The sequence below is a fragment of the Pelophylax lessonae genome, assembly GCF_965119305.1.
Source record: "Pelophylax lessonae genome assembly, chromosome: 5".
Classification (NCBI taxonomy): Eukaryota; Metazoa; Chordata; class Amphibia; order Anura; family Ranidae; genus Pelophylax; species Pelophylax lessonae.
The window spans coordinates 17,059,355-17,082,989 of NC_138772.1; the positions used below are offsets into that span (position 1 = coordinate 17,059,355).

The 23,635-nt window shown below is 46.1% G+C and overlaps 1 protein-coding gene across 1 annotated transcript in view; it reads left to right on the forward strand.

The window, feature by feature from the left end:
- Positions 1 to 23,635, forward strand: part of OBSCN (obscurin, cytoskeletal calmodulin and titin-interacting RhoGEF) — a 740,285-nt gene that overhangs the window by 452,768 nt on the left and 263,882 nt on the right. Inside the window, exons 82-88 of the mRNA XM_082257722.1 lie at positions 7,308 to 7,456; positions 12,005 to 12,205; positions 12,456 to 12,538; positions 12,631 to 12,804; positions 12,901 to 13,060; positions 18,397 to 18,513; positions 20,107 to 20,271. Coding sequence (XP_082113848.1) covers positions 7,308 to 7,456; positions 12,005 to 12,205; positions 12,456 to 12,538; positions 12,631 to 12,804; positions 12,901 to 13,060; positions 18,397 to 18,513; positions 20,107 to 20,271 — 1,049 coding nt within the window. The remainder of the gene's footprint in view (positions 1 to 7,307; positions 7,457 to 12,004; positions 12,206 to 12,455; positions 12,539 to 12,630; positions 12,805 to 12,900; positions 13,061 to 18,396; positions 18,514 to 20,106; positions 20,272 to 23,635) is intronic.

Genomic DNA, 23,635 nt, shown 5'->3' on the forward strand with positions numbered 1-23,635 from the left:
GAGAGGGGGAGATGAGAGAGAGAGAGGGGGGGTGAGAGAGAGAGGGGGGTGAGAGAGAGAGAGAGAGAGAGAGAGAGAGGGGGGATAAGAGAGAGAGGGGGGATAAGAGAGAGAGGGGGGATAAGAGAGAGAGAAGGGGGATGAGAGAGAGAGGGGGGGATGAGAGAGAGAGAGGGGGATGAGAGAGGGGGGATGATAGAGGGGGGGATGAGAGAGGGGGAGATGAGAGAGAGGGGGGATGAGAGAGAGAGAGAGGGGGATGAGAGAGAGAGGGGGATGAGAGAGAGAGGGGGATGAGAGAGAGGGGGAGATGAGAGAGAGGGAGAGATGAGAGAGAGAGAGAGAGAGAGAGAGAGAGGGGGGTGAGAGAGAGAGAGAGAAGGGGGATGAGAGAGAGAGAGAGGGGGGGTGAGAGAGAGAGAGAGATAGGGGGGATGAGAGAGAGAGGGGGGATGAGAGAGAGAGAGGGGGGGGGATGAGAGAGAGAGGGGGGATGAGAGAGAGAGAGAGAGAGGGGGGGGTGAGAGAGAGAGAGAGAGGGGGGATGAGAGAGAGAGAGGGGTAATGAGAGATGGGGATGAGAGAGAGGGGGGATGAGAGAGAGGGGGGATAAGAGAGAGGGGGGATGAGAGAGAGGGGGGTGAGAGAGAGAGGGAATGAGAGAGAGAGAGAGAGAGAGAGAGGGTGATGAGAGAGAGAGAGGGTGAGAGAGGCGGCTCTAGCAACCAGTGGACAATAGAGTCTCAGGTGGAGGGGGGGGGTGGCTTTTTTGCTGCCCCCCTGCAAAGTGCTGCCCTAGGCCTGGGCTTTGTTGGCCTGGGCCAAAATACAGCAGTGGCCCACTGCCTGCCGCAGATTTACTGCGGCAGGCTGGCTCTCCTGCATTAACCGACGTAGCTCTACATTGGTCGCTTGCGTGATGCTGGGGGGCGAGCGCGCGCTCCCGGCATTATTACTACCAGGCATTATTTTAACCGGTTCCCGACCGCCCGCCGCAGATTTACTGCGGCAGGCTGACTCACCTGTGCGAACCAACGTAGCTCTACGTCGGTCGCTTGCGTGATGCTGGGGGGGGGGGGGGGGGGGCGAGCGCGCATTGCTGGCATTATTACTACCAGGCATTATTTTAACCGGTTCCCGACCGCCCGCCGCAGTTTTACTGCGCCAGGCTGGCTCTCTTGCGCGAACCCATGTAGCTCTACATCGGTCGATTGCGTGATGCTGGGGGGCGAGCGCGCGCCACCGGCATTATTACTACCGGGCATTATTTTAACCGGTTCCCCACCGCCCGCCGCAGTTTTACTGAAGCAGGCTGGCTATCCTCCACAAACCGACGTAGCTCTACGTTGGTCGGGAGCGAGGTGCTGGGAGGCAAGCATGCGCTGCCGGTGGCGCGCTCCCGCCCACACTAAGGCAGGGGGGATGCCAATGCACAGAGCCGGTGGTCGCGATTGCCGCCGGGCACCCGCGATTGCTCCCCACTGAGAAAGAACGGCGGTCTGCTGTTGTAAACACAGCTGACCGTTCTTCTCTCTGAAATGATCACAGAGCGCCGGTGATCCTTCTATATAGGAACACAGGTCTCTATGGCTGACTCACAAGCCCATTCCCCATACAGTTAGAAAACACCCCCTAGGCCAGTGATGGCGAACCTTGGCACCCCCAGATGTTTTGGAACTACATTTCCCATGACGCTCAACTACACTGCACAGTGCATGAGCATCATGGGAAATGTAGTTCCAAAACATCTGGGGGTGCCAAGGTTCACCATCACTGCCCTAGGCTCACACTTAACCCTTTGATCACCACTGTGTTAACCCCTTCCCTGCCAGTGTCATTATTACATCAACAGTGCATATTTTTAGCACTGATTACTGTAGTAATGTCACTGGTAACCCCAAAAGTGTCAAAAATGTCAGTTAGGGGCCCGATCTGTACACCGCAATGTTGCAGTCCCGCTAAAATTTGCAGATCGCCGCCATTACTAGTAAAAAATAAATAAACTAATAAAAATTACACAAATCTTTCCCCTAGTTTGTAGACGCAATATCTTTTGCGCAAACCAATAAAAATACACTTATTGCGATTTTTTTTTTTTTACCAAAAATATGTAGCAGAATACAAATTGGCCTAAAAGGATGAAACATTTTGATTTTTAATTTTATTTATTTTTTTTTTTGGGAATGTTATATAGCAGAATATGTCTCCCCCCCCCCCCCCCTCTCACTGTCAGCTCAGAAGTCGTCATTATGACATCTTTAATCGCAAAAACAAGCCTTAGTTAAAACCATTATAAAAATATGTAATCCGTTTTGTAAAAAAAAAGATTATATAATGTCCAATGAGTCTTCTTTTGTAACTTTATTGTGGAAAATACCTTAATTACAGTGCCGCTGAGCACTCACGTGATCTGCCGGAACTCTTCTTCCCGGCTCTGAACACGGCTGACGCCAGCCCCGCTCCCTGCACTGCAGAGGGAGGGGCCACTGATGTCAGCCGAGTGGAGAAGGGAAGATCTACAGCGGGTCACGTGAGCGCCCAGTCAGTGCTGTATTTTGGCCTAGGCCGACAAGGCCCAGGCCTAGGGCGGCAGCAGAAAAGCCCCCCCCCCCCTCACCTGAGACTCTATTAGCCACTGGTTGCTAGAGCCAGCTCTTTCACCCCTTCCTCTCTTTCTCAATCCCCCTTCTCTCTCTCTTTCTCAACCCCCCCCCCCTTCTCTCTCTCACTCCTCTCTCTCTCTCTCACCCCCCTCTCTCTCTCTCTCTCTCTCTCTCATCCCCCCTCTCTCTCATCCTCTCATTCCCCCTCTCTCTCTCACCCCCCCCCTCTCTCTCTCATCCCCCTCTCTCTCTCTCACCCCCCTCCTCTCTCTCTCTCTCTCCCACCCCTCTCTTTCTCACCCCCTCTCTCTCTCTGTATCTCACCCCCCTCTCTCTCCCTCCCTCACCCACCCCCTCTCTCTCCCACCCCCTCTCACCCCCCTCTCATGAGATCTCAGGGGTTCATGCTGGGACTTGTAGTCCTTAAATTTTGGAGGGAGTCACATCCGTCTAAAAGGAAGGAGTGGGGCAAATTTACATGGGGGGTGCCCAATTTTAGTCTTGCCTAGGGCAGCACAAAACCAAAATACACCACTGCGCCCAGTAGAGCTGTAAATAAGGTATTTTTGACAATAAAGTTGCAAAAGGAGACACACTGGACATTATATAATCTTTTTACAAAACAGATTATATATTTTTACAAGGACTTTACTAGGGCATATTTCCGGGGTGGGGCTTATATTGCAGCCCTCCCCAAAAATCCCACCAGGTCTTATTTTCAGGGTAGGGTTTATTTTCAGGGAAACACAGTACTTGATCCTGTTGATCCTGCCAGAAATCCAGGATCCTTTTCACTTACTGAACTGAAACCCTAAAGTGGTTGTAAGCCTCAGACATGAAATGCGGCCAAAGCATATCCCACTGTAGTGTGTACTTGTCCCAATCCAGAGCACTAAAGGGTTGATTTACTAAAACTAGAGAGTGCACAATCTGGTGCGGCTGTGCATTCTAGCCAATCAGCTTCTAACCTCAGCTTGTTCAATTAAGCTTTTACAAAAAAAATAAAAAAAAACCTGGAAACTAATTGGTTTCTATGCAGAGCTGCACCAGATTTTGCACTTTTCAGTTTTTGTAAACCATCCCCTAAGTGTCATTTCTGTCTGCTGCCTCCTATCTGCATGAGTCACTTCTGGAAAGTTCTCCTGGCACCAAGAGAAAAAAGGTGACAGGCGAGGGAGCTCCAGCACACAGCCTGTGATTGACAACCTCAGCTCTGTTCCTGTGTGCTGTGTGAAGAGGGGTGTGTCCCTTCACTCCAATCAGAGTGAAGAAATGTCATCAGCACACCAAAGAATCCTCAAATAGGTCCAAAGCTTTATTTTTGTGGTCACATAGTATACATAGGGCAACATTTTGGAGCCATGCGGGGCCTGTTCGTCAGGCAGGTGGAAGGAATCCTTGGTGTAATGATGACATTTCTTCACTCTGATTGTCTATGGTTTCCAGCCTGTGGTCATTACAGCACCCAGCATTGCTGAACAGCCATTTTCAGTAAAGTGTGCATGGGGAACATTGCGTTTCCTTCCAATCAGCTCTCAGCATGCTTTGCGGTGTGTAACTTCAGCTCCATACCCCCTGATTTCTGAAAGCTCAAACAACCTGTATAAATTCTGCACTTTGAATGTAGAGAAGTCGGCAGATAAACAGGTACAACTTATGTGTATCACCTGAGGTCAATCACTTTCCTGGGTATATGCAAGGGTTTACAACCACTTTAAAGCCCCACTCCAGGCAGGAAAAAAAAACACCATTGCAGTGCTTTATCCCCCTACTGCAAGGGGTAATGAAAAACTATAGTTACAGCCAGTGGTGTACTGTGGCCAGGGGCACAGGGGTGATTGCCCTGGGCGCAAAATTCTTAGGGACGCAAAATTAGTAAGGATTTGCGATAAAAAAAGACAGGGTATTGGTCTGCTTCCCTTCTGGTCTTGTCAATGGTGCACTGAGTGGGTAGGTCCCGCTGGGCAGTTGTAGGTCAGGGTGGGTGGAGATGAGGAGATTGAGTGGTGTACTCCCGCTGAGTGTTTTGCAGTGCTCTGCTTGTTGCATTTGAGGATGGCTCTGACCTCTCTTCTCATTCTTCTCCTTTCTTCCCTCCTCCCTGAGACCACCGTGAGCCAACATGATGTGCACTAGAATCCCTCAAACTACCAATGAACCTTGGAGGGAAGGGGGGGTTATATGAAGCTGGGGTGCACAATAAGAGTGTGGAAGGACTGGGGGTGCACAATGGTGGGGTATGGAGTTGGGGTGCACAATAAGTGGATGAAGGGAGTGGGAGTGCACAATGAGGGGATGAAGGGAGTGGGGTTGCAAAATGAGGGGATAGAAGGAGTGAGGGTGCACAATATGGGGATGAAGGGAGTGAGGGTGCACAATAAGGGAATGAAGGGAGTGGGGGTGCACAATGAGGGGATGAAGGGAGTGAGGGGTGCACAATAGGGGATAATGGGGGTGGGGGTGCACAATGAGGGGATAAAGGGAATGGGGGTGCACAATAAGGGGATGAAGGGAGTGGGGTGCACAATGAGGGCATGAAGGGAGTGAGGGTGCACAATGAAGAGATGAAGGAAGTGGGGTCCACAATGAGGGGATGAAGGGAGTGGGGGTTCACAGTGAGAAATGAAGGGGATGTAGGGGAAAAATGAGGGGGTGAAGGGAGTGGGGATGCACAATATGGGGATGAAGGGAGAGGGGTTGCACAATGAGGGGATGACGAGAGTGGGGTTGCACAATGTGGGGATGAAAGGAGTGGGGGTGCACAATATGGGTATGAAGGGAGGGAGGGTGCATAATAGGGGAATGAAGGGATGGGGGGTGCACAATTAAAGGATGAAGGAAGTGGGGTGCGCAATGAGGGGATGAAGGGAGTGGGGGTTCACAGTGAGGGAATGAAGGGAATGTAGGGGCAAAATGAGGGGATGAAGGGAATGGGGGTACACAATGAGGGGATGAAGTGGGGGTGCACAATGAGCGTTTACAATAGGGAGATGAAGAGAGTCAGGGTGCACAATGAGGAGATGAAGGGAGTTGGGATGCACAATGAGGAGATGAAGGGAGTTGGGATGCACAATGAGGGGTTGGGGGTATAGAGTGGGGGGCTGCTCACTTAGGAGGGTGGATGGAGTGGATGAGAAAGCTGGCCATGATGACATCATCAGTTACAATGCAGAACCAATAGACCTGCATTGTAAGTGATGACAGTGAAGGCCACAGCCAGCAGCGTTGGAAAGAAGAGGAGTGCTGGAACCTGATGGATCGAGGAGTAAGGTAAGTATTACACGGTATTCCTAATAGAACTTAAGGCAATATATTTTCTTTTCATTTGGATTGGGTAGGGGATGTTTCTAACCCCTATCACGTTTTTTTGCCATATGTGTCTCTTTAGGGAGATTTCCTTTCCCTACCTTACCTTATTCACAACAGGAAGTGAGAAGAGGCTTGTTGATGATTCTAATGAGGATTCAAAGTGAGGGAATCCCTGACATTCTTACCAAAAGCCCCTATAATGCACATTGACAGTACAGTACACAGCATAGCCTTCTTAACAGAGGGGCTATTCCTTGTAGGATAAAACCGTGACCTGTTGGGTTATCATTTCTCAATGTAAAAAATAAAAACATAAGCAATTGTAACACCCATGTAGCACCCTCCTCTCTTGGCTGCTAGGTTTTTGCTTAGGCAAATGTAGTCCTTGGCTCTCCAGTAATCAGCAGAGCAGTGTCTGTGATTGCTTTGGGCTGCTCTGGGTTCTGCATGCTGCAGGTTTGACTGCTTCCTTCTGTTTTCTGGAGATTTCTAAAACATAGTGGGTGTGAGAATCAAATAAGCAGCCTGAATATTTTTGCAGCTCCAGCCAATCCTTGGGGAGGTGTGCCCAGAAGGTGGTTGGGGAGGGCATGAATATCATGAAACCCCAGAGAGCAGGGTTCTTTCCCCTGAAGGAGAGGTGGTTCCAGTCCTTTCTGGTCATCTTGCTGAGGGTCTGACCTGTTTGATCATGGTTCCAGCTGAGGGGCATCTACAACCACAAGTATTTTTGGAGCCAAACAGGGGTGCCACTGAGGACCTACCCTGGCAGCTTCTGCCAGCTGGAGTCTGAGGGAGACATGCAAGTTTTGGGGAGCACAGACCTTAGGGAGAATTATCTCAATGACTGTCACTCTTGTTTACCCCTGCTACATAGAGTATAAGGCTTGCCTGGCCTGGGATATTGCTAAAGGTGTCCCAGTGCTGTCCACTTTATGCCCTGCTACCCAAAAGACTGGATTAAGAAGCTGCTCCAAATGGAAGAGTGTCTTCACATTCCTGTTTAGAGTTTTGGAGTATCCCAAAGCTACCTGAACCCATCCAAAATCTGCAATGAATTATTTAAAAGGCAACCCCTAGGATGTTTATGAACCTGAGAAATTAAAGTTGCCATTTGCCTGGATAGTACAAATATCCCCCAAATGACCCCTTTTTTAGAAATTAGGCACTCCAAGGTATTTAGTAGGAGGCATGGCGAGTTTTTTTGTCACAATATTTTTGGAAAATTAAGAACTAAAAACTGTTTTTTTTTACAAACTTATAAACATTGCCATCTATTAGTTGAAGAACATATCTCTACTAAATATTGATGTACAGTAGTTGTTGCAAAAAATACAATTATGTATTCCAACAAACATTTTCTTCAGCATTGTGCTTTCCGTCATTATTCTACAGCTTCTCTTCGAGTGCCTGGAATGCCTGGTATGGATAGTGATGATGAATCCAAGACTCCCTCTGCTTCTCCACGTCATGGCAGGTCCAGACCATCCTCCATTGCTGTTGAGTCTTCATCAGAATCAGAAGACGGGGACTCCAGAGGAGAGGTAAAGAACAATACCTCTAGAATACTCAATGTCTATGTGTATGCAATGAACCCCTTCTGTTCCAACTGGATATAGGGTAAAATAACTAGCTGATGGCTTGTGGACAGTTGAAAACCACAGCAGTTAATCTAGAGCAGTTATTCTCAACCTTTTTTTAGACCAGAGCCCAGTAAGTTCTTCCAAAACCTTTCATGCTCCAACAGTAAAGAATGAAGTTTATACCCACTCTGTAAAAGTGTGGGAATGCAATACCAGTGTTGAAATGCTGGAAGGCTCTGGATGGGTCTGGATTTCCCTGTGGGTGGGATGGGGCTTGTGTAGTGGGTCAGGAGACCCTGCAGCAGATGTTGGTCCTGTAGGATGAGTTTTCTGGAGGAGGCTGGGGGTACTGTGGGAAGTTAGGAGGCACTGTCGGGCAATGTTGGAGTTTGGGGGCACTATGGAGGGCTTGAGGCTCTGCAGAAGGCTAGGAGCACTATGGGAGGTTGAGGGGCACTGTGGGACAATGTTGGAGGTAGGGGCACTATGGAAGGCTGGAGGCTCTTCAGCAGGCTGGAAGCCACTGTGGGAGACGGGGCACTGTGAAGGTTGAGGGCTCTTAGGAGCCCTGGGGGCACTGTGGGCCACTATGTAAGTTTTTTGGGGTACTATGGGATGTTAATGATCTGCACCTGGCTAGAAGCCCAGTAGAGGGGAGTCCATGGCCCAGTAGTGGATTATAGCCAAGTGGCTGAGAACCACTGATCTAGATTACCTTCAGCTGTAGAAATGTCTATTGGCAAAGCTGGGAATTTTTATCTGGCAGAGTATTGTTCACTTCTTTACAAACAGGAACCCTTACAGAGGTCACATTATTACCTACCTCACATATGTTGAATGTCCATATTAGGTCTCACAAATCCTTTTTGTCTACTTTAGAGTTTACTGCTCTTTGTGTAATGAAAGAACACTTTCTAAAGCCCCCCAAAGACTGTGGGACAATATTGGATGTTGGGGGCACTATGGAAGACTGGAGGCTCTTCAGCAGTCTGGAGGACACTGTAGGAGATGGGGCACTGTGAAGGCTGAGGGCTCTTAGGAGCCCTTTTGGCACTGTGGGCCACTATGGAAGGTTGGTAGGGTACTATGAGATGTTAAGAGATCTAAACCTGGCCAGAGGCTTGGGAAAGGGGAGGCCACAGCCCAGCAGTGAACCATGGCCCGGTGGTTGAGAACCACTGATCTAGATTACCTTCAGCTGAAGAAATGTCTATTGGCAAAGATGGGAATTTTTATCTGGCAGAGTATTGTTCTTTTACTTGCAAGCAGTAAGCTCTTACAGAGGTCACATCATTACCTACCTCACATATGTTGAATGTCCATATTAGGTCTCACATATCCTTTTTTGTCCACTTTAGAGTTTACTGCTCTCTGTGTTATGGACAGTGTTGGTCATGTAACTTAAAAAAAGTAATTAGTTATAGTTAGTGACTGAGTTACTTTTTTACTGATGTAACTCAATTACCAGGGAAAGTAACTATCGCGTTACTTTATAAAAAATATTCAAATATGTCAAATAACTTGTATGCCCCTTGTATGTGTGGTATTTGCTTAGTGGTACCTGCATGGTATTTGCTGAGTGGTACCTGCGTATTATTTTCTTAGTGGTAACTGCGTGGTACACTGGTACGGTACCTGAGTGGTATTTGCTGAGTTGTACTGGCTGGCTGCGTGGTATACTGGTGCCTGAGTGGTATTTGCTGAGTGGTACCTGCATCTGCTGCCTGGAGTGTATGGCTGCTGGTAGTGGCTGGTGGTGGTGTGACACACTGGTGGTGGGGGTCTGAGTCCCGAGTCCTCCTGTCCTGACTGTGACTGAGTCTGTGAGTAACTGTATTTTTTTGTACCTGTGCTGCTGCTGCAGTGCTGCCTGGCTGGCTGCTGGTGGCTGGCTGCTGCTGGTGGTGGCGGTGGCTGGCTGCTGCTGCTGGTGGTGGTGGCTGGCTGCTGCTAGCTGGCTGCTGCTGGAGGTGGTGGTGGCTGGCTGCTGCTGCTGGTGGTGGTGGCTGGCTGCTGCTGCTGGTGGTGGTGGCTGGCTGCTACTGGTTGTGGCTGGCTGCTGCTGCTGGTGGCTGGCTGCTGCTGGTGGTGGTGGTGGCTGGCTGCTGCTGGTGGTGGTGGCTGGCTGCTGCTGCTGGTGGTGGTGACTGGCTGCTGGTGGTGGTGGTGGCTGGCTGCTGCTGCTGGTGGTGGTGGTGGCTGGCTGGGGATGGTGGTGGCTGGCTGCTGCTGGTGGTTGGCTGGGGATGATGGTGGTGGTTGGCTGGGGATGATGGTGGTGGCTGGCTGGGGATGATGGTGGTGGCTGGCTGGGGATGGTGGTGGTGGCTGGCTGGGGATGATGGTGGTGGCTGGCTGGGGATGTTGGTGGTGGCTGGCTAGGGATGATGGTGGTGGCTGGCTGGGGATGATGGTGGTGGCTGGCTGGGGATGATGGTGGTGGCTGGCTGGGGATGGTGGTGGTGGCTGGCTGGGGATGATGGTGGTGGCTGGCTGGGAATGAAGGTGGTGGCTGGCTGGGAATGATGGTGGGGGCTGGCTGGGGTTGATGGTGGTGGCTGGCTGGGGATGATGGTGGTGGTTAGCTGGGGATGATGATGGTGGTGGCTGGCTGGGGATGGTGGTGGTGGCTGGCTGGGGATGGTGGTGGCTGGGGATGATGGTGGTGGCTGGCTGGGGATGGTGGTGGTGGCTGGCTGGGGATGGTAGTGGTGGTGGCTGGGGATGATGGTGGTGGCTGGCTGGGGATGATGATGGTGGCTGGCTGGGGATGGTGGTGGTGGCTGGCTGGGGATGATGGTGGTGGCTGGCTGGGAATGAAGGTGGTGGCTGGCTGGGAATGATGGTGGGGGCTGGCTGGGGTTGATGGTGGTGGCTGGCTGGGGATGATGGTGGTGGTTAGCTGGGGATGATGATGGTGGTGGCTGGCTGGGGATGGTGGTGGTGGCTGGCTGGGGATGGTGGTGGCTGGGGATGATGGTGGTGGCTGGCTGGGGATGGTGGTGGTGGCTGGCTGGGGATGGTGGTGGTGGCTGGGGATGATGGTGGTGGCTGGCTGGGGATGATGATGGTGGCTGGCTGGGGATGATGGTGGTGGCTGGGTGGGGATGGTGGTGGTGGTGGCTGGCTGCTGCTGGGCTTGGCGCTGTACTCACTCAGTCTGGAGTCCGCACTCGTCCTCTCTGCTCACTTACAGTCTCCTCCTCTCTCGTCCTCAGTCATAGAGGAGAGGGGGAATTACAATTACATCTACTGCCATCTAGTGGCGGTAGATGTAATTGCGGTAACGCAGCCGAAAGTAGCGGCAACTGCATTAAAGGGAGGGAACGAGTAATCAGATAGATTACTCGTTACCCTTAAAAGTAACTGCGTTAAGTAACGCCGTTTACTTAAACGAAGTTACTACCATCACTGGTTATGGAAGAATGCTTGCGAAACCACCCAGAGACAGTTCGAATTTTTCAAACCATGTATGGGCAGGCTAAATGTACCCAAGTTGATCGATTGGTTAAATTGATCGATTAAAATCTATGGATTTTAAATGTGAATATTGCAAGCCGCTAACAATAATTTATTCGCCCAGCAGGGACGGCTTCCCCTACCTCTCGTTAGTAATTTCTCTATTGCCTCAATACAAATAAAGTTCTAATATATCAGCCTGTTCCAAAGAGATCTATAAATTTGGCAACTATAACTATTGTTTAAAATGTATAATACACAGTATATTGTGTATTCGATTATACAAATTCTTGAATGAAGTTGTGAATATCCTTTTCTTCTTGAAAGGTTAAACATGTGCGGTTCCGAATAAATATTCAGAATACCCGAATTGCAGTATAAACAAAGTTTACAGAATGCTCCTAATAACCAAATAATTCGTCCAAATTTCGGAAATTCTAATTGAAATTTGAATCTAATTTTACATTGAATTCCAGTCAAATTCAAATTCAAAATGTAAACATATTTCTGAAACCAAAGACTGCGTGTGGTATTAGAGTACCATTTCGAAATAATGCTTTTTTTGTTAAGCCAAAGATGATTTAAAGAGTCATTGTAATCATCTGATGAAGATTTTTCTTTTGTTTTTTCCCTTTGTCACATTTAAATCGAAAAAAAAAAATCAAAAGTTTTGGATTTAACTGATTCAAAATCTATTGATTCGAATGGTTTGAATCGAAAAAATCGGTACATCAGAAGAAAATTCTAAAAAGACATAAAACAAATTCCGAATACGGATCCCGAATAGGAAGTGAACGAATTAACCGAATATAACGAAACGAAATAACTAGATTAACAAATCTAAACGAAACAAAATAAAACTAATTGTTTCGTCATGCACATGTCTATGAAAGGTTTAAAGCCCACTCTTATTTTGCGTTTGTACCTTTAAGGGGAAAATAGTGAGATATTTACCAACAGGATTGCCTAGGCAGCTTGGTTTTTAGATGTTTTGCAACATTTATGTCTGTGTAGATTTATTTTTGGCAAAATTGTTATTTACAATTCCAGATATTCGATATCTACATGGCCACAGCTGACTACAACCCAATAACAGTTGATAAGGAAACCATAACTCTGAAAGAAGGCCAGTACGTGGAAGTCCTTGACTCTGCCCATCCCCTGAAGTGGCTTGTCAGGACAAAACCAACCAAGCTAAGTGCCTCCCGACAGGGTTGGGTGTCCCCTGCATACCTGGATAAGCGCTTGAAGGTAAAGATTCTTCCTTTCAAGGGAAAACTCCACTAAGATTGAATATGTGCAATTGCTATATAATCCATTTTGTAATTTAACTTTATTAAAACTCCAGCTAGGGTTTTTTTTTAAAAAAAAAAACACCTCATATTCACAAGCTTGATTTTTGGCAAGCACCCGTCTTACAGTGAGAGCATTTCTTGAATTGGCTCGAGAAACAATTTTAACAGGAAAATGTGATAGTGTTTGTTTGTTTGTTTGTTTTAAGCTATCGCCGGAATGGGGAGCTGGAGATGTTGTGGAATTTTCAGGAGAATCAATTTCAGAAGAAGATTATAAAAAGAAACTCAGGTATTTAAAATATGGACTATTGTTGGACCCCATTGCTGTTCCACCAAATTATCAGAATTTGTTGGCTAAAATTCCTAAATTTTTCTTCTTAGCACTTTTATTCAAGATCTTCTGGCCTCAGAGAAGGAATATGTCCAGGACCTCCAATTTCTGCAGACCCATCATATAAGTTACACCGAGACCTGTGCTGATATTCCCGAGGCTGTGGCCAATCAGAAGACCACTATTTTCAGGAACATCAGTGATATTGGTGACTTCCATGCCAGGTCTGTATAAGATACTTGATGTTGTCATTTTATATGTTTGGATATGACGTATACATTCTGTTTTTATAATTAAGTACCTTTATCAAACTTCCACAGAACGTTCTTGCAAGAACTTAAAAACTCTGACACAGATGATGACATTGCCATGTGCTTCATCAGGAATGAGGAAGAGTTTAATAAGTACATTATGTACCTGGTGGGTCGTGTCCAGGCTGAGTCTGTTGTGGTCAATGATGCCATTCAGGAGTTCTACAAAGTATGTGTGCTTTCTTTCCTTTCTTCACCTCTATTTTCCTTCCTTCTCCTGTTTATCAATATTGAAAAATGGTTGAAAACCACAGACGTGAAATATAAAAAAGCATATCCTTCTAAGAGTACAAAGTGTTATTTCTATATGCTGCTTCATCCCTCTGCTATCAGCATAAATATTTTGACACCAAGAGATAAAAAGGTGACGGGAAGGGAGCTCCAACACACAGCCTGTGATTGACAGTCTCAGCTCTATTGCTGTGTGAAGGTCAGGGAGGGGGTGCCTCTTCTCTCTTCGCTGGGTATATGGAAGGGTTTATAACCACTTTAACTCCTAAATGGGAGTTCTGCTTTAAAGAGGTCACACATTTTCTGACTTCTTAGGTGCAATGGTAGCTTAAAGCTGAACTCCACAGAGGTCTGACACGCCCCCTGCTGACTAATAGCTAGAACTCTCCAATTAGTAGGAAGTGTGAGCTGTGCTGACTGGGGAACTCTAACTCTGGCTAAGTAAGGGAAAGTGCTGGACCTCCGCAGAGAGACCACTGATGCAAAACCTTTTATATTGAGGCATCTTGAATGTATTTGTTTGTTTAATACATCTAAAACTACATGTCCTTTTAAGATTGCTCTGCCCACCTGTGCAACTTCACTGCAGAACGATTAGCATTTTCAGCCCATTGCAGGAAGTGGTTAAATAATGGGTCTACTGGCAGGATTGACTGGTAATAAAATGTTACAGGGGAGACTCTGAAAATCTCAATTTAAATTGGCTACATTTTCCAGGTGCTTAAAAATAGGGCGTGCAAGGTCTTACAAATTATTTTCTTTACAAAGCAGCCACAACCTTAGTAGAAAAGTCTGCCCTCGCCCTTCATGCTGTAGATATAGCCCCTTGCAGTCTGTGTGGAAGCAGTGGTCTCTCTGCATGGGACGGACACCCATTGCTGAATCATAGCTAGTACTTTACAATCAGCAGGGAGAGGTTTTCAGTGTAGATATCTGAATATCTGAATAATGGGTGCAGCTGCAGGCATCATTCAGATATCTTTTTTTTCAGCTGCTGAGTCCATGGACCATAGAAACAATCATAGTGGCTATTCATAGTGGCATAGCAGCCCTCCTGCCACTCTCGGGTGCTTCTACTGGCTCGCCCGTGCAATCCGCGAGCCAGAGAAGGAATCCACCGGCGGTGGAAGTTTACAATAGAGCTGACCGAGAACCAGATTGTCCCTGGTCATCTCTTTGACCCTCAGAGGCCAGACATGACGTTATGATGTCACCTCCGGCCCTGGCAGTTGTAAACACTGCTGTATGTTCAGCTGGAAAGCCTGAGATCATTTTTTTTTTATCTCAGGCTTTCCAGCCTAGGGGAGAGATGTGAGGTCTTGTAAACCCCACATCTCTCCATAAAGAGGACCTGTCATGCCCTGTTCTTATTACAAGGGATGTTTACATTCCTTGAAATAGGAATAAAAGTGATCAAAAAAAAATTGTAATGAGAAAGTGTAAAAATAAAAAAATTGAAATAAAATAAACAATAAAAAAAAAAATTAAAGCGTCCCGGTCCCCTCGTGCTCGCACGCAGAAGTGAACGCATACATATGTCGTGTAAGCAATGTTCAAACTACACATGTGAGGCATCACAGCGAACGTTAGAGCGAGAGCGATATTTCTAGCACAAGACCTCCTCCGTTTCTCTAAGCTGGTAACCTGTAAAAATTGCACAGCCTATGGAGATTTTTAAGCACTGAAGTTTGGCGCCATTCTACGAGCGTGTACAATTTTAAAGTTTGACATGTTAGGTATCTATATACTCAGTGTAACATCATCTTTCACATTAGACAAAAAATTAGGCTAACTTTACTGTTTTCGTCTTTTTTTTTTTTATTGAAAGTGTTTTTTTCTCCCCAAAAAAAATCACGTTTGAAAAATTCCTGTGCAAATACCATGTGACATAAAAAAATTACAATGACCGCCATTTTATTCCCCAGGGTCTCTGCTAAAAAAAAATATCTATAATGTTTTGGGATTCGAGTAATTTTCTAGCAAAAGAATTATGAGTTTTACATGTAGGAGAGGAATGCCAAAATTGGCCCAGTATGAAAGTGGTTAAGACATTGAATATTTGGTATATATTTACTCAATGCAACTGCTTCTTTTATATTTTAACCATAAATGAGTATATATTGTGTGTTTTTGCACTAAAATTAATTTTATTAAAATTTTGTTTTCCTGAAGATGTGCGTTTAATAAACAGTTGTGCAAATATCAAGTGACATAAACATTTGCAACTATCACCTTTTTATTCTACAGGGTTTTTCTAGAATTATATCATGTTCTGGGGGTTTAAGTAGTTTTATTGCCAAAATAAGATTTTTTACAGGTATGCGTAAAATGAAAACAAAAATTGCTCTGGAGAATAACTGGTTAAAATGTTGTTTTGTCTTCCAAAAAAGTGTCCTACTTTTAGCGTATCCCCCCCCCCCCCCTTGTCTCTTGTCGATAAATCGTATAGATCTGAAATGTAATGAATATTTTACAGTGGAACATTTGCTTTTGTTTGCTTTGGCAGAGTTATGTATTTCCACACAATTGTTCACCTGCTAATTAATCGCAAGTCATGAATTATACATCCCATAGACCGCCTGTCCTTGTTCAAACCAAATGAAGTGTCTGAAAATAGCCCGACCATCAGGAAAAAAGCAATTAATAATTGATCCCAAATTTATATGCGTGGAATCTATCAGGTGTGCCGGTAATTTCACTCCAGCATTAATCAGGGAGGGATTTCCAGGGAAAAAGACGAGGTGTTCACTAACTTCTATTACAAGGGATGTTATTCATCTCTTGTGATAGCAATGAAAGTGATCAAAAAAAAAAAATAGACAGTGTCGTTTTTTTTTTTTTAATAAAATGAATAATAAAATGAAAACAAATTTGGAACTCTAAACTGGTAACCTGTAAAGGCTTTTAAAATGTTCAAAAAATATAGTGCTAACCACTAAATCAATCGCGCACAGGATAGTGAAAGTGATTAGTGAATAAATAATTTAAATAATTTTAAAATGAATATTTAAATATTAAATATTAAATAGGTTTGTGAATTAGTTAAATAATTAAATAATAATTGAGCAGCACGTTAAGCGAGCAACAAAGCTCAGAATATGATAATAAAATGTTGCCTATGAAGATTTTTAGGTACACCATTTGTTTGACGCCGTTTCACAGGAATGCGCAGTTATAACTTCTGGACTGGAAGGATTTACCCCCCCTTAATGACCAGGCCATTTTTTGCGATTCCGCACTGCGTTACTTAACCTGACAATTGCGCGGTCGTGCGACGATGTACCCAAATAAAATCGATGTCCTTTTTTTCCCACACATAGAGCTTTCTTTTGATGGTATTTGATCACCTGTGCGATTTTTATTTTTTACGTTATAAACAAAAAAGAGCGACAATTTATGAAAAAAAAAAAAATATTTTTCACTTTCTTCTATAGAACATCCCCCTCCCCCCTAAACAGACAATTACGCGGTCGTGCAATGCTGTACCCAAATAAAATTGATGTCCTTTTTTCCCACAAATAGAGCTTTCTTTTGGTGGTATTTGATCACCTCTGCGATTTTTATTTTGTTCCCTAATTATCAAAAAAATAGTGACAATTATGAAAAAAAAAAAGAATATTTTTCACTTTCTGCTATATAACATCCACCCCCCCCCTCCCCCCCAAAAAAAATTAAAAATCACATTTTTTCATCATTTTAGGCCAATTTGTATTCTGCTACATATTTTTGGTAAAATAAATCGCAATAAGCGTATTTTGATTGGTTTGCGCAAAAGTTATCGCGTCTACAAACTACGGGAAAGATCTATGTCATTTTTATGTATTTTTTTTTTTTCTTACTAGTAATGGCGGCGATCTGCGATTTTTTAGCGGGACTGCAACATTGCGGCGGACAGATCGGACCCCTGACTGATATTTTTTACACTTTTGGGGGGGGGGCCAGTGACATTACTACAGTAATCAGTGCTAAAAATATGCACTGTTCCTGTAATAATGACACTGGCAGGGAAGGGGTTAACACAGTGGGTGATCAAAGGGTTAAATGTGTACCTAGGGGCGTGATGGTGAACCTTGGCACCCCAGATGTTTTGGAACTACATTTCCCATGATGCACTCTGCAGTATAGTTGAGCATCATTGGAAGTGTGGTTCCAAAACATCTGGGGTGCCAAGTTTCGCCATCACTAGCATAGGGGGTGTTTTATAACTGTATGGGGGAGGGGCTTGTGAAATGATCATAGAGACCTGTAATCCTACATAGAAGGATCACAGGCGCTCTGTGATCATTCCAGGGAGAACAACGGTCCCTGGTACCCACTGGTGTCCATCTGGGCCAGAAGTTCGGCCCCCTTTCCTTCCTCTTCAGTCTTCTGGGATACATTACAGGTCCCAGAAGACTACGGGACCATTAATAAGGTGCAGCGTGGCTCGCACATGCGCAGTAGGAAACCGGCTGTGAAGCCGCAAAGCTTCACTTCCTGTTTCCCTTACTTGCTATGCCAATGCCTTAACCCAAAGCCGATTGAAGAATCAGTTCAGGTGAGGACATCACTGGATCCCTGGACAGGTAAGTGTCCTTATATTCTCTGCATTAGGTAAAAAAACCTTCTTTGCTGCAGCGCCCCCCCAGACCCCCTCCCTTTTTTTATTTTTTTACCTGAGCCCAATCCGATCCAGCGATGTGCACAAGCGCAGTGGCTCCAGCTGCTGTCTCTCTCCTTATTGGACAGATTGATAGCAGCAAAAAACCAGCATGGGTGCCCCCAAGGAAACAGCTTTCCGTGGGGGCACCCGATAAAGAGGAGGAGCCTGGAGATGTGTTTACAACAGCTGACTGTTCTTCTCTCTCAGTGGGAAGCGATCGCGGGTGCCCGGTGGCTATCGCGGCCGCCGGTCCCATGGATCAGCTTCCCTCTATCCCTCCTAGCTCTCCAGCACCACGCACATGACTGAGCCAGCCTGCCGCAGTAAAGTGGTTAAATAAAATTGTAAAAAATTGTATTAGTTTTAACATTTTTTTCACGTTTTACTTTTTTTTTTTTTACATACTTTCATCAGAGTAGTTCAGTGTCACCAAAGTGTGTTCAGCTCTTCAAAGTGCGACAGCGCCGAAAGCTGAAAATTGGCCTGGGCAGGGAGGGGGTAAAAGTGCCCGGTGTTGAAGTGATTAATGAGCTTTAATGTGTGCCTGTTCTTTCTGCCTGGGGGGTTCAACTTTAAAAAACAAAAAAATGTATGTTTGCCGTCCCACTGACATTTGTCATCATTTACCCCAGAAATACACAGAGGACACCTTGGCCCTTGCTGACCCCTCCAAGCCTCCAGTGCCGCCACTGCAACACTATCTGGAGCGACCGATCAACAGAATACTGCGATATCAAATCATCCTGAAGGTGAGAAATTCTGGGGCATGCTTGGCTTGATCTGCATGTAGATTCCCCAAACACAATGGACCCCCCACAACAAAATACCCCTTCCCCCAGTAACAAAAGATCCCCAGTAGCAATAAAAGATCTCCCTGCAGCCAGCACCAATAGACTCTCCAGCAGCCAGCAACAATAGACCCCACCAACAACAATGGATCACCTGCAACAAAATACCCCCTCCCCCAGCAACAATAGACCCCTCAACAACAATGGATCACCTGCAACAAAATACCCCCTCCCCCAGTAACAATAGACACCTCTCAGCAACAATGGACCACCCACTACAAAATACCCCTTCCCCCAGTAACAAAAGATCCCCAGTAGCAAAAAAAGACCCCCCTGCAGCCAGCACCAATAGACTCTCCAGCAGCCAGAAATAATAGACCCCCCAGCACCATTGATCACCTGCAACAAAACATCCCCTCCCCAAGTAACAAATGATCCCCAGTAGCAATAAAAGATCCCCCTGCAGCCAGCACCAATAGACTCTCCAGCAGCCAGCAACAATAGACCCCACCAACAACAATGGATCACCTGCAAAAAAAAAAACCCCCTCCCCCAGCACCAATAGACCCCCCAACAACAATGGATCACCTGCAACAAAATACCCCCTCCCCCAGTAACAATAGACACCTCTCAGCAACAATGGACCACCCACTACAAAAATACCCCTTCCCCCAGTAACAAAAGATCCCAAGGAGCAATAAAAGATCTCCCTGCAGCCAGCACCAATAGACTCTCCAGCAGCCAGCAACAATAGACCCCCCACCCCAGCAACAATAAAAGAACCCCCTGCAGCCAGTACCAATAGACTCTCCAGCAGCCAGCAACAATAGACCCCACCATCAACAATGGATCACCTGCAACAAAATACCCCCTCCCCCAGTAACAATAGACACCTCTCAGCAGCAATGGACCACCCACAACAAAATACCCCCTCCCCCATTAACAAAAGATCCCCAGCAGCAATACCAGATCTCCATGCAGCCAGCACCAATAGAAGCAGCCAGCAACAATAGACCCCCCAGCAACAATGGATCACCTGCAACAAAACACCCCCTCCCCAGCAACAATATACCCCCCCCCCCCCCCAGCAAGAATGGATCACCCGCAACAAAATAGCCCCTCCCCAGTAACAAAAGATTCCCTGGCAGCATGAACAGATTTCCCTGCAGCCAGCACCAATAGACTCTCCAGCAGCCAGCAACAATAGACCCCCCTCCCAGCAACAATTGACCACTCACAACGAAATACCTCTCCCCCAGTAGCAAAAGATCCCTAGCAGCATGAGCAGATCTCCCTGCAGCCAGGACCAATAGACTCTCCAGCAGCCAGCAACAATAGTTCACCTGCAACAAAATACCCCCTCCCTCAGCAACAATAGACCCCCCCCAGCAGCAATGGACCACCCACAACAAAATACCACTACAAAAAAAAAACATAGAGAAAACACTTCAACCAGTAGGTGGTGCCGCATCTGACCCTGCCACCCTAGGTTTTGGCCAATGTGTATTTTATGGTAATAAATATAAAAATTTCTTTGTGAATGATTGTATCCAGGAAATGATCCGGAACAAGGCAAGGAACGGGAAGAACTGCGCACTGCTGGAGCAGGCCTACGCCATCGTGTCCGCACTTACACGACGGGCAGAGAACTTCCTGTTTGTGTCATTGATTGAGAACTACCCAGGCACCCTGGAGGCTTTGGGAGAACCCATCCGCCAGGTGAGTACCCCATTCTACCATACATGCCATACATGGGGTGCTGAATCCATGCACATGCCCAAGTAGATGATAGCAGTAGGGTTTTTATACCTCAAGTGCTCATTCTGTTGGAATGTGGTAGGGAGTGCCTAGTACAGCTGTGTGATTTGTTTAACATTTTTTTTATTGGTTTCTTATTGATTAGGAAAGTAAAAGTAGTAGCAGAGATCCAATGCATTTCCGATGAGGTAGACTTCCCCTTTTTCAGGGCTTTGGTTGACTCTTGTTGTTTGATTCAGATTGTAGGCCTGTGTAGAGCAGCTTACAGGTATGGTGAGCGCCTAGTACAATAGATCATTTAACAGGGTGAATTAATTTATTTTTTTATTGGTTAGGAAAGTAGTAACAGAGAGACAACGTGTTTCGGAAGAGGTCGACTTCCCCTTCTTCAGGGCTTGGGCAGAGTCTTATAGTTTGATTAAGACTGTGAGCCTGTGGAGAGCGGCTTACAAGTATGGCGAGCACCTAGTACAATAGGATATACAACTGGGTGAATTAATTTAATTTAATTTAAATAGACCTCCCCTTCTTCAGGACTGGAGCAGAGTCTTGACCTTTGATTCCTGCTGTTGGGCTTACGGTATGGGGAGCTGGATTAGCATCTGGTGCTTGTGGCATTGGAGGTGTGGGTGCTGGAACCCAAGAAAATATCACACTTTTTATAAGGTGTAGCATACAGTCGCATACATTTTTAAGGGTCTTTCACTCTAGTCTGTACTCTATAATGTCCTTGGATGTTGGTTGCCTCCTTCCAATATCTTCCAGACACTTTTCTAGTGATACCAGGCTAAATCCCCAGATAAAGTCCCTCAGTCCGGTAAGAACAGGCCCCCCATTGTTGTGCAGCAGACACCCAGGGGGCAAAACAGTCCCCACAGGCTGTGGTCTCTTCCTCAGGGAAAAGACACCTCTGTTCCAGGCCTTAGAGTATTTATATACACTCCCAGTCACCATCTGGGCACACTCTTCCTAGGATATGGCCAGAGTTGCATAAATATACAGCTGCTGATTTGACTCTCTTTATCTTGGGATTTAGCTTGGTATCACTAGAAAAGTGTCTTGAAGATATTGGAACCAACATCCAACGTCCTTGGATGCTGGTTGCCTCCTTCCAATATCTTCCAGACATTTTTCTAGTGATACCAGGCTAAATCCCCAGATAAAGTCCCTCAGACAGCTTCAGCAACTTTCAGAAGAATAGGCCCCCCAGCTAGCCTAGCTAGGACCTTGTTGTACAGCAGACACCCAGGGGGGCAAACAGCCCCCACGGGCTGTGGTCTCTTCCTCAGGGAAAAGACACCTCTGTTCCAGGCCTTAGAGTATTTATATACACTCCCAGCCACCATCTGGGCACACTCTTGCTAGGAATTGGCCAGGGTTGCATAAATTTACAGCTGCTGATTTGACTCTCTCTTTATCTGGGGATTTAGCTTGGTATCACTAGAAAAGTGTCTTGGAGATATTGGAACCAACATCCAACGTCCTTGGATGTTGGTGTAACGCTCTAGCGTTTGTTTAGAGAGTTGGATTTGCAGCTGCAGAATCTCCACTCAGTAGTCGTGCAGAGATGTGTTGAATCACCATGTCCAACTCTCCAGACTCATCATTGTGGCCAGCCTGCTTCAGCATACAATATACAAACACTCAATACGATGTTCCTGGAGTGATAGGTTGTATATGATAGTATAGAGGTGATGTGCTGAAAGGACAGGCATGAGTTGTGATAGCAATGATGAGTACTCAATAGTAATGTTCAGGAGAGTAGTAGATGATGGTAGATAGGTTAGCAATCATGTGCAATAACAGGTGGTAGGGGACAGCAGATGGAGTGTACAAGAGAGGCCAACTTAGTGCAAGGATATAGATGGTAGTAGACTCAAGAGCTAGCAATCTATGTTACAGTGCAGATGATAGAAATAGTAATGCATAGATAGTAACAGTCCTTAGTATGCAGAAGTAGATAGTGTAAGTTTGATAGGAAGGAATCCCCTGTGGGGTACTTATCACTAGTTAGATTAGTAAGCTGAAGGGTCCGGTAATGAGTGAATGATCGGGTAGCGAGATACGGGATCAATAGCGAGGTTCCGGTCTATCCAGGTATGGCAATAGCTGGAGGCTCCGGCAGCTTAAGACAAGGCTGTATACCATGCGGTTTGAACGAACAATTTGTGAGAGAGAAGCCGGCGATTGAAATAGCCGCTCAGAGCGGCGCTTAGTGATGACGTCATGCGGCTTAAAGGTATATGCGTTCCACCTAGCTGAAAAGGTGGGATGCAATATGAAGAAGGAAATGACCTATAAGGGTACCGAAGGTACCAGAATCTTACAGTACCCCCCCCCCCCCCTTAAGGCCGGCTCCGGAAGGCCTATAGCACTGGTCTCTCCGGGTATTTGGAGTGAAACCTTCGTATAAGCCTGGGTGCGTGAACGTCAGAAGTATCCAACTAGGTGTCGTCTTGGGGTCCATAGTTCTTCCATCTTATGAGATATTGGAGTTTTCCTCTGTGGATACGAGAATCCAAAATCTCCCTAATCTCAAATTCCTCTCCGCCTTCAACTTGTACTGGAGGTGGAGGCGAGATGGTAGGCCTTATTCCTTGGTTGGGAACATGTGGTTTCAGGAACGACACGTGAAAGATGGGATGTATTCTAAGATCTGCCGGTAAAGTGAGTTGCACTGCAGCTCTTCCAATGAGCTTTTTAATTGGAAAAGGTCCGAGAAATAGAGGTCCAAGCTTTTTACTGGGTATCTTTAACCTCAAATTTTTTGTAGATAGCCAAACGAGATCCCCAATAGCGTATTGAGGAGAAGGTTTTCTACGAAGGTCGTAATACCTTTTTTGTTGGCTATGAGCATGTGAGATGGTGGTGTTAAGTAAACCCAGAGAGTCTTTTATTTGGGTAAGATAATCTGAGGCTACTGGGTTACTTGATGGAAGGATGCGTGGTGGAAGAAGTGTTGGATGAAACCCATAGTTTAAGTAGAACGGACTCTGCTTAGTAGTACTGTGGGTTGCATTGTTATAAGCAAATTCTGCCAGAGGGAGGAGGTTGTTCAATGCACTGGTTGACTCTTTCAGTTTGTCCGTTGGTCTGAGGATGGTAAGGAGAAGTGAGTTTTCGCTCAATACGTAGTATATGACATAGAGCTTGCCAGAACTTGGAGATGAACTGTGAACCTCGGTCAGATAGAAGAGTCTTTGGAATTCCATGTAGCTTGAACACATGTTTCACTAGTAATTCCGCTGTTTGTTTAGATGAAGGTAGTCTGCGAATAGAAATTAAATGTGCCATCTTTGTCAGATGGTCCACTGACACTAGAATG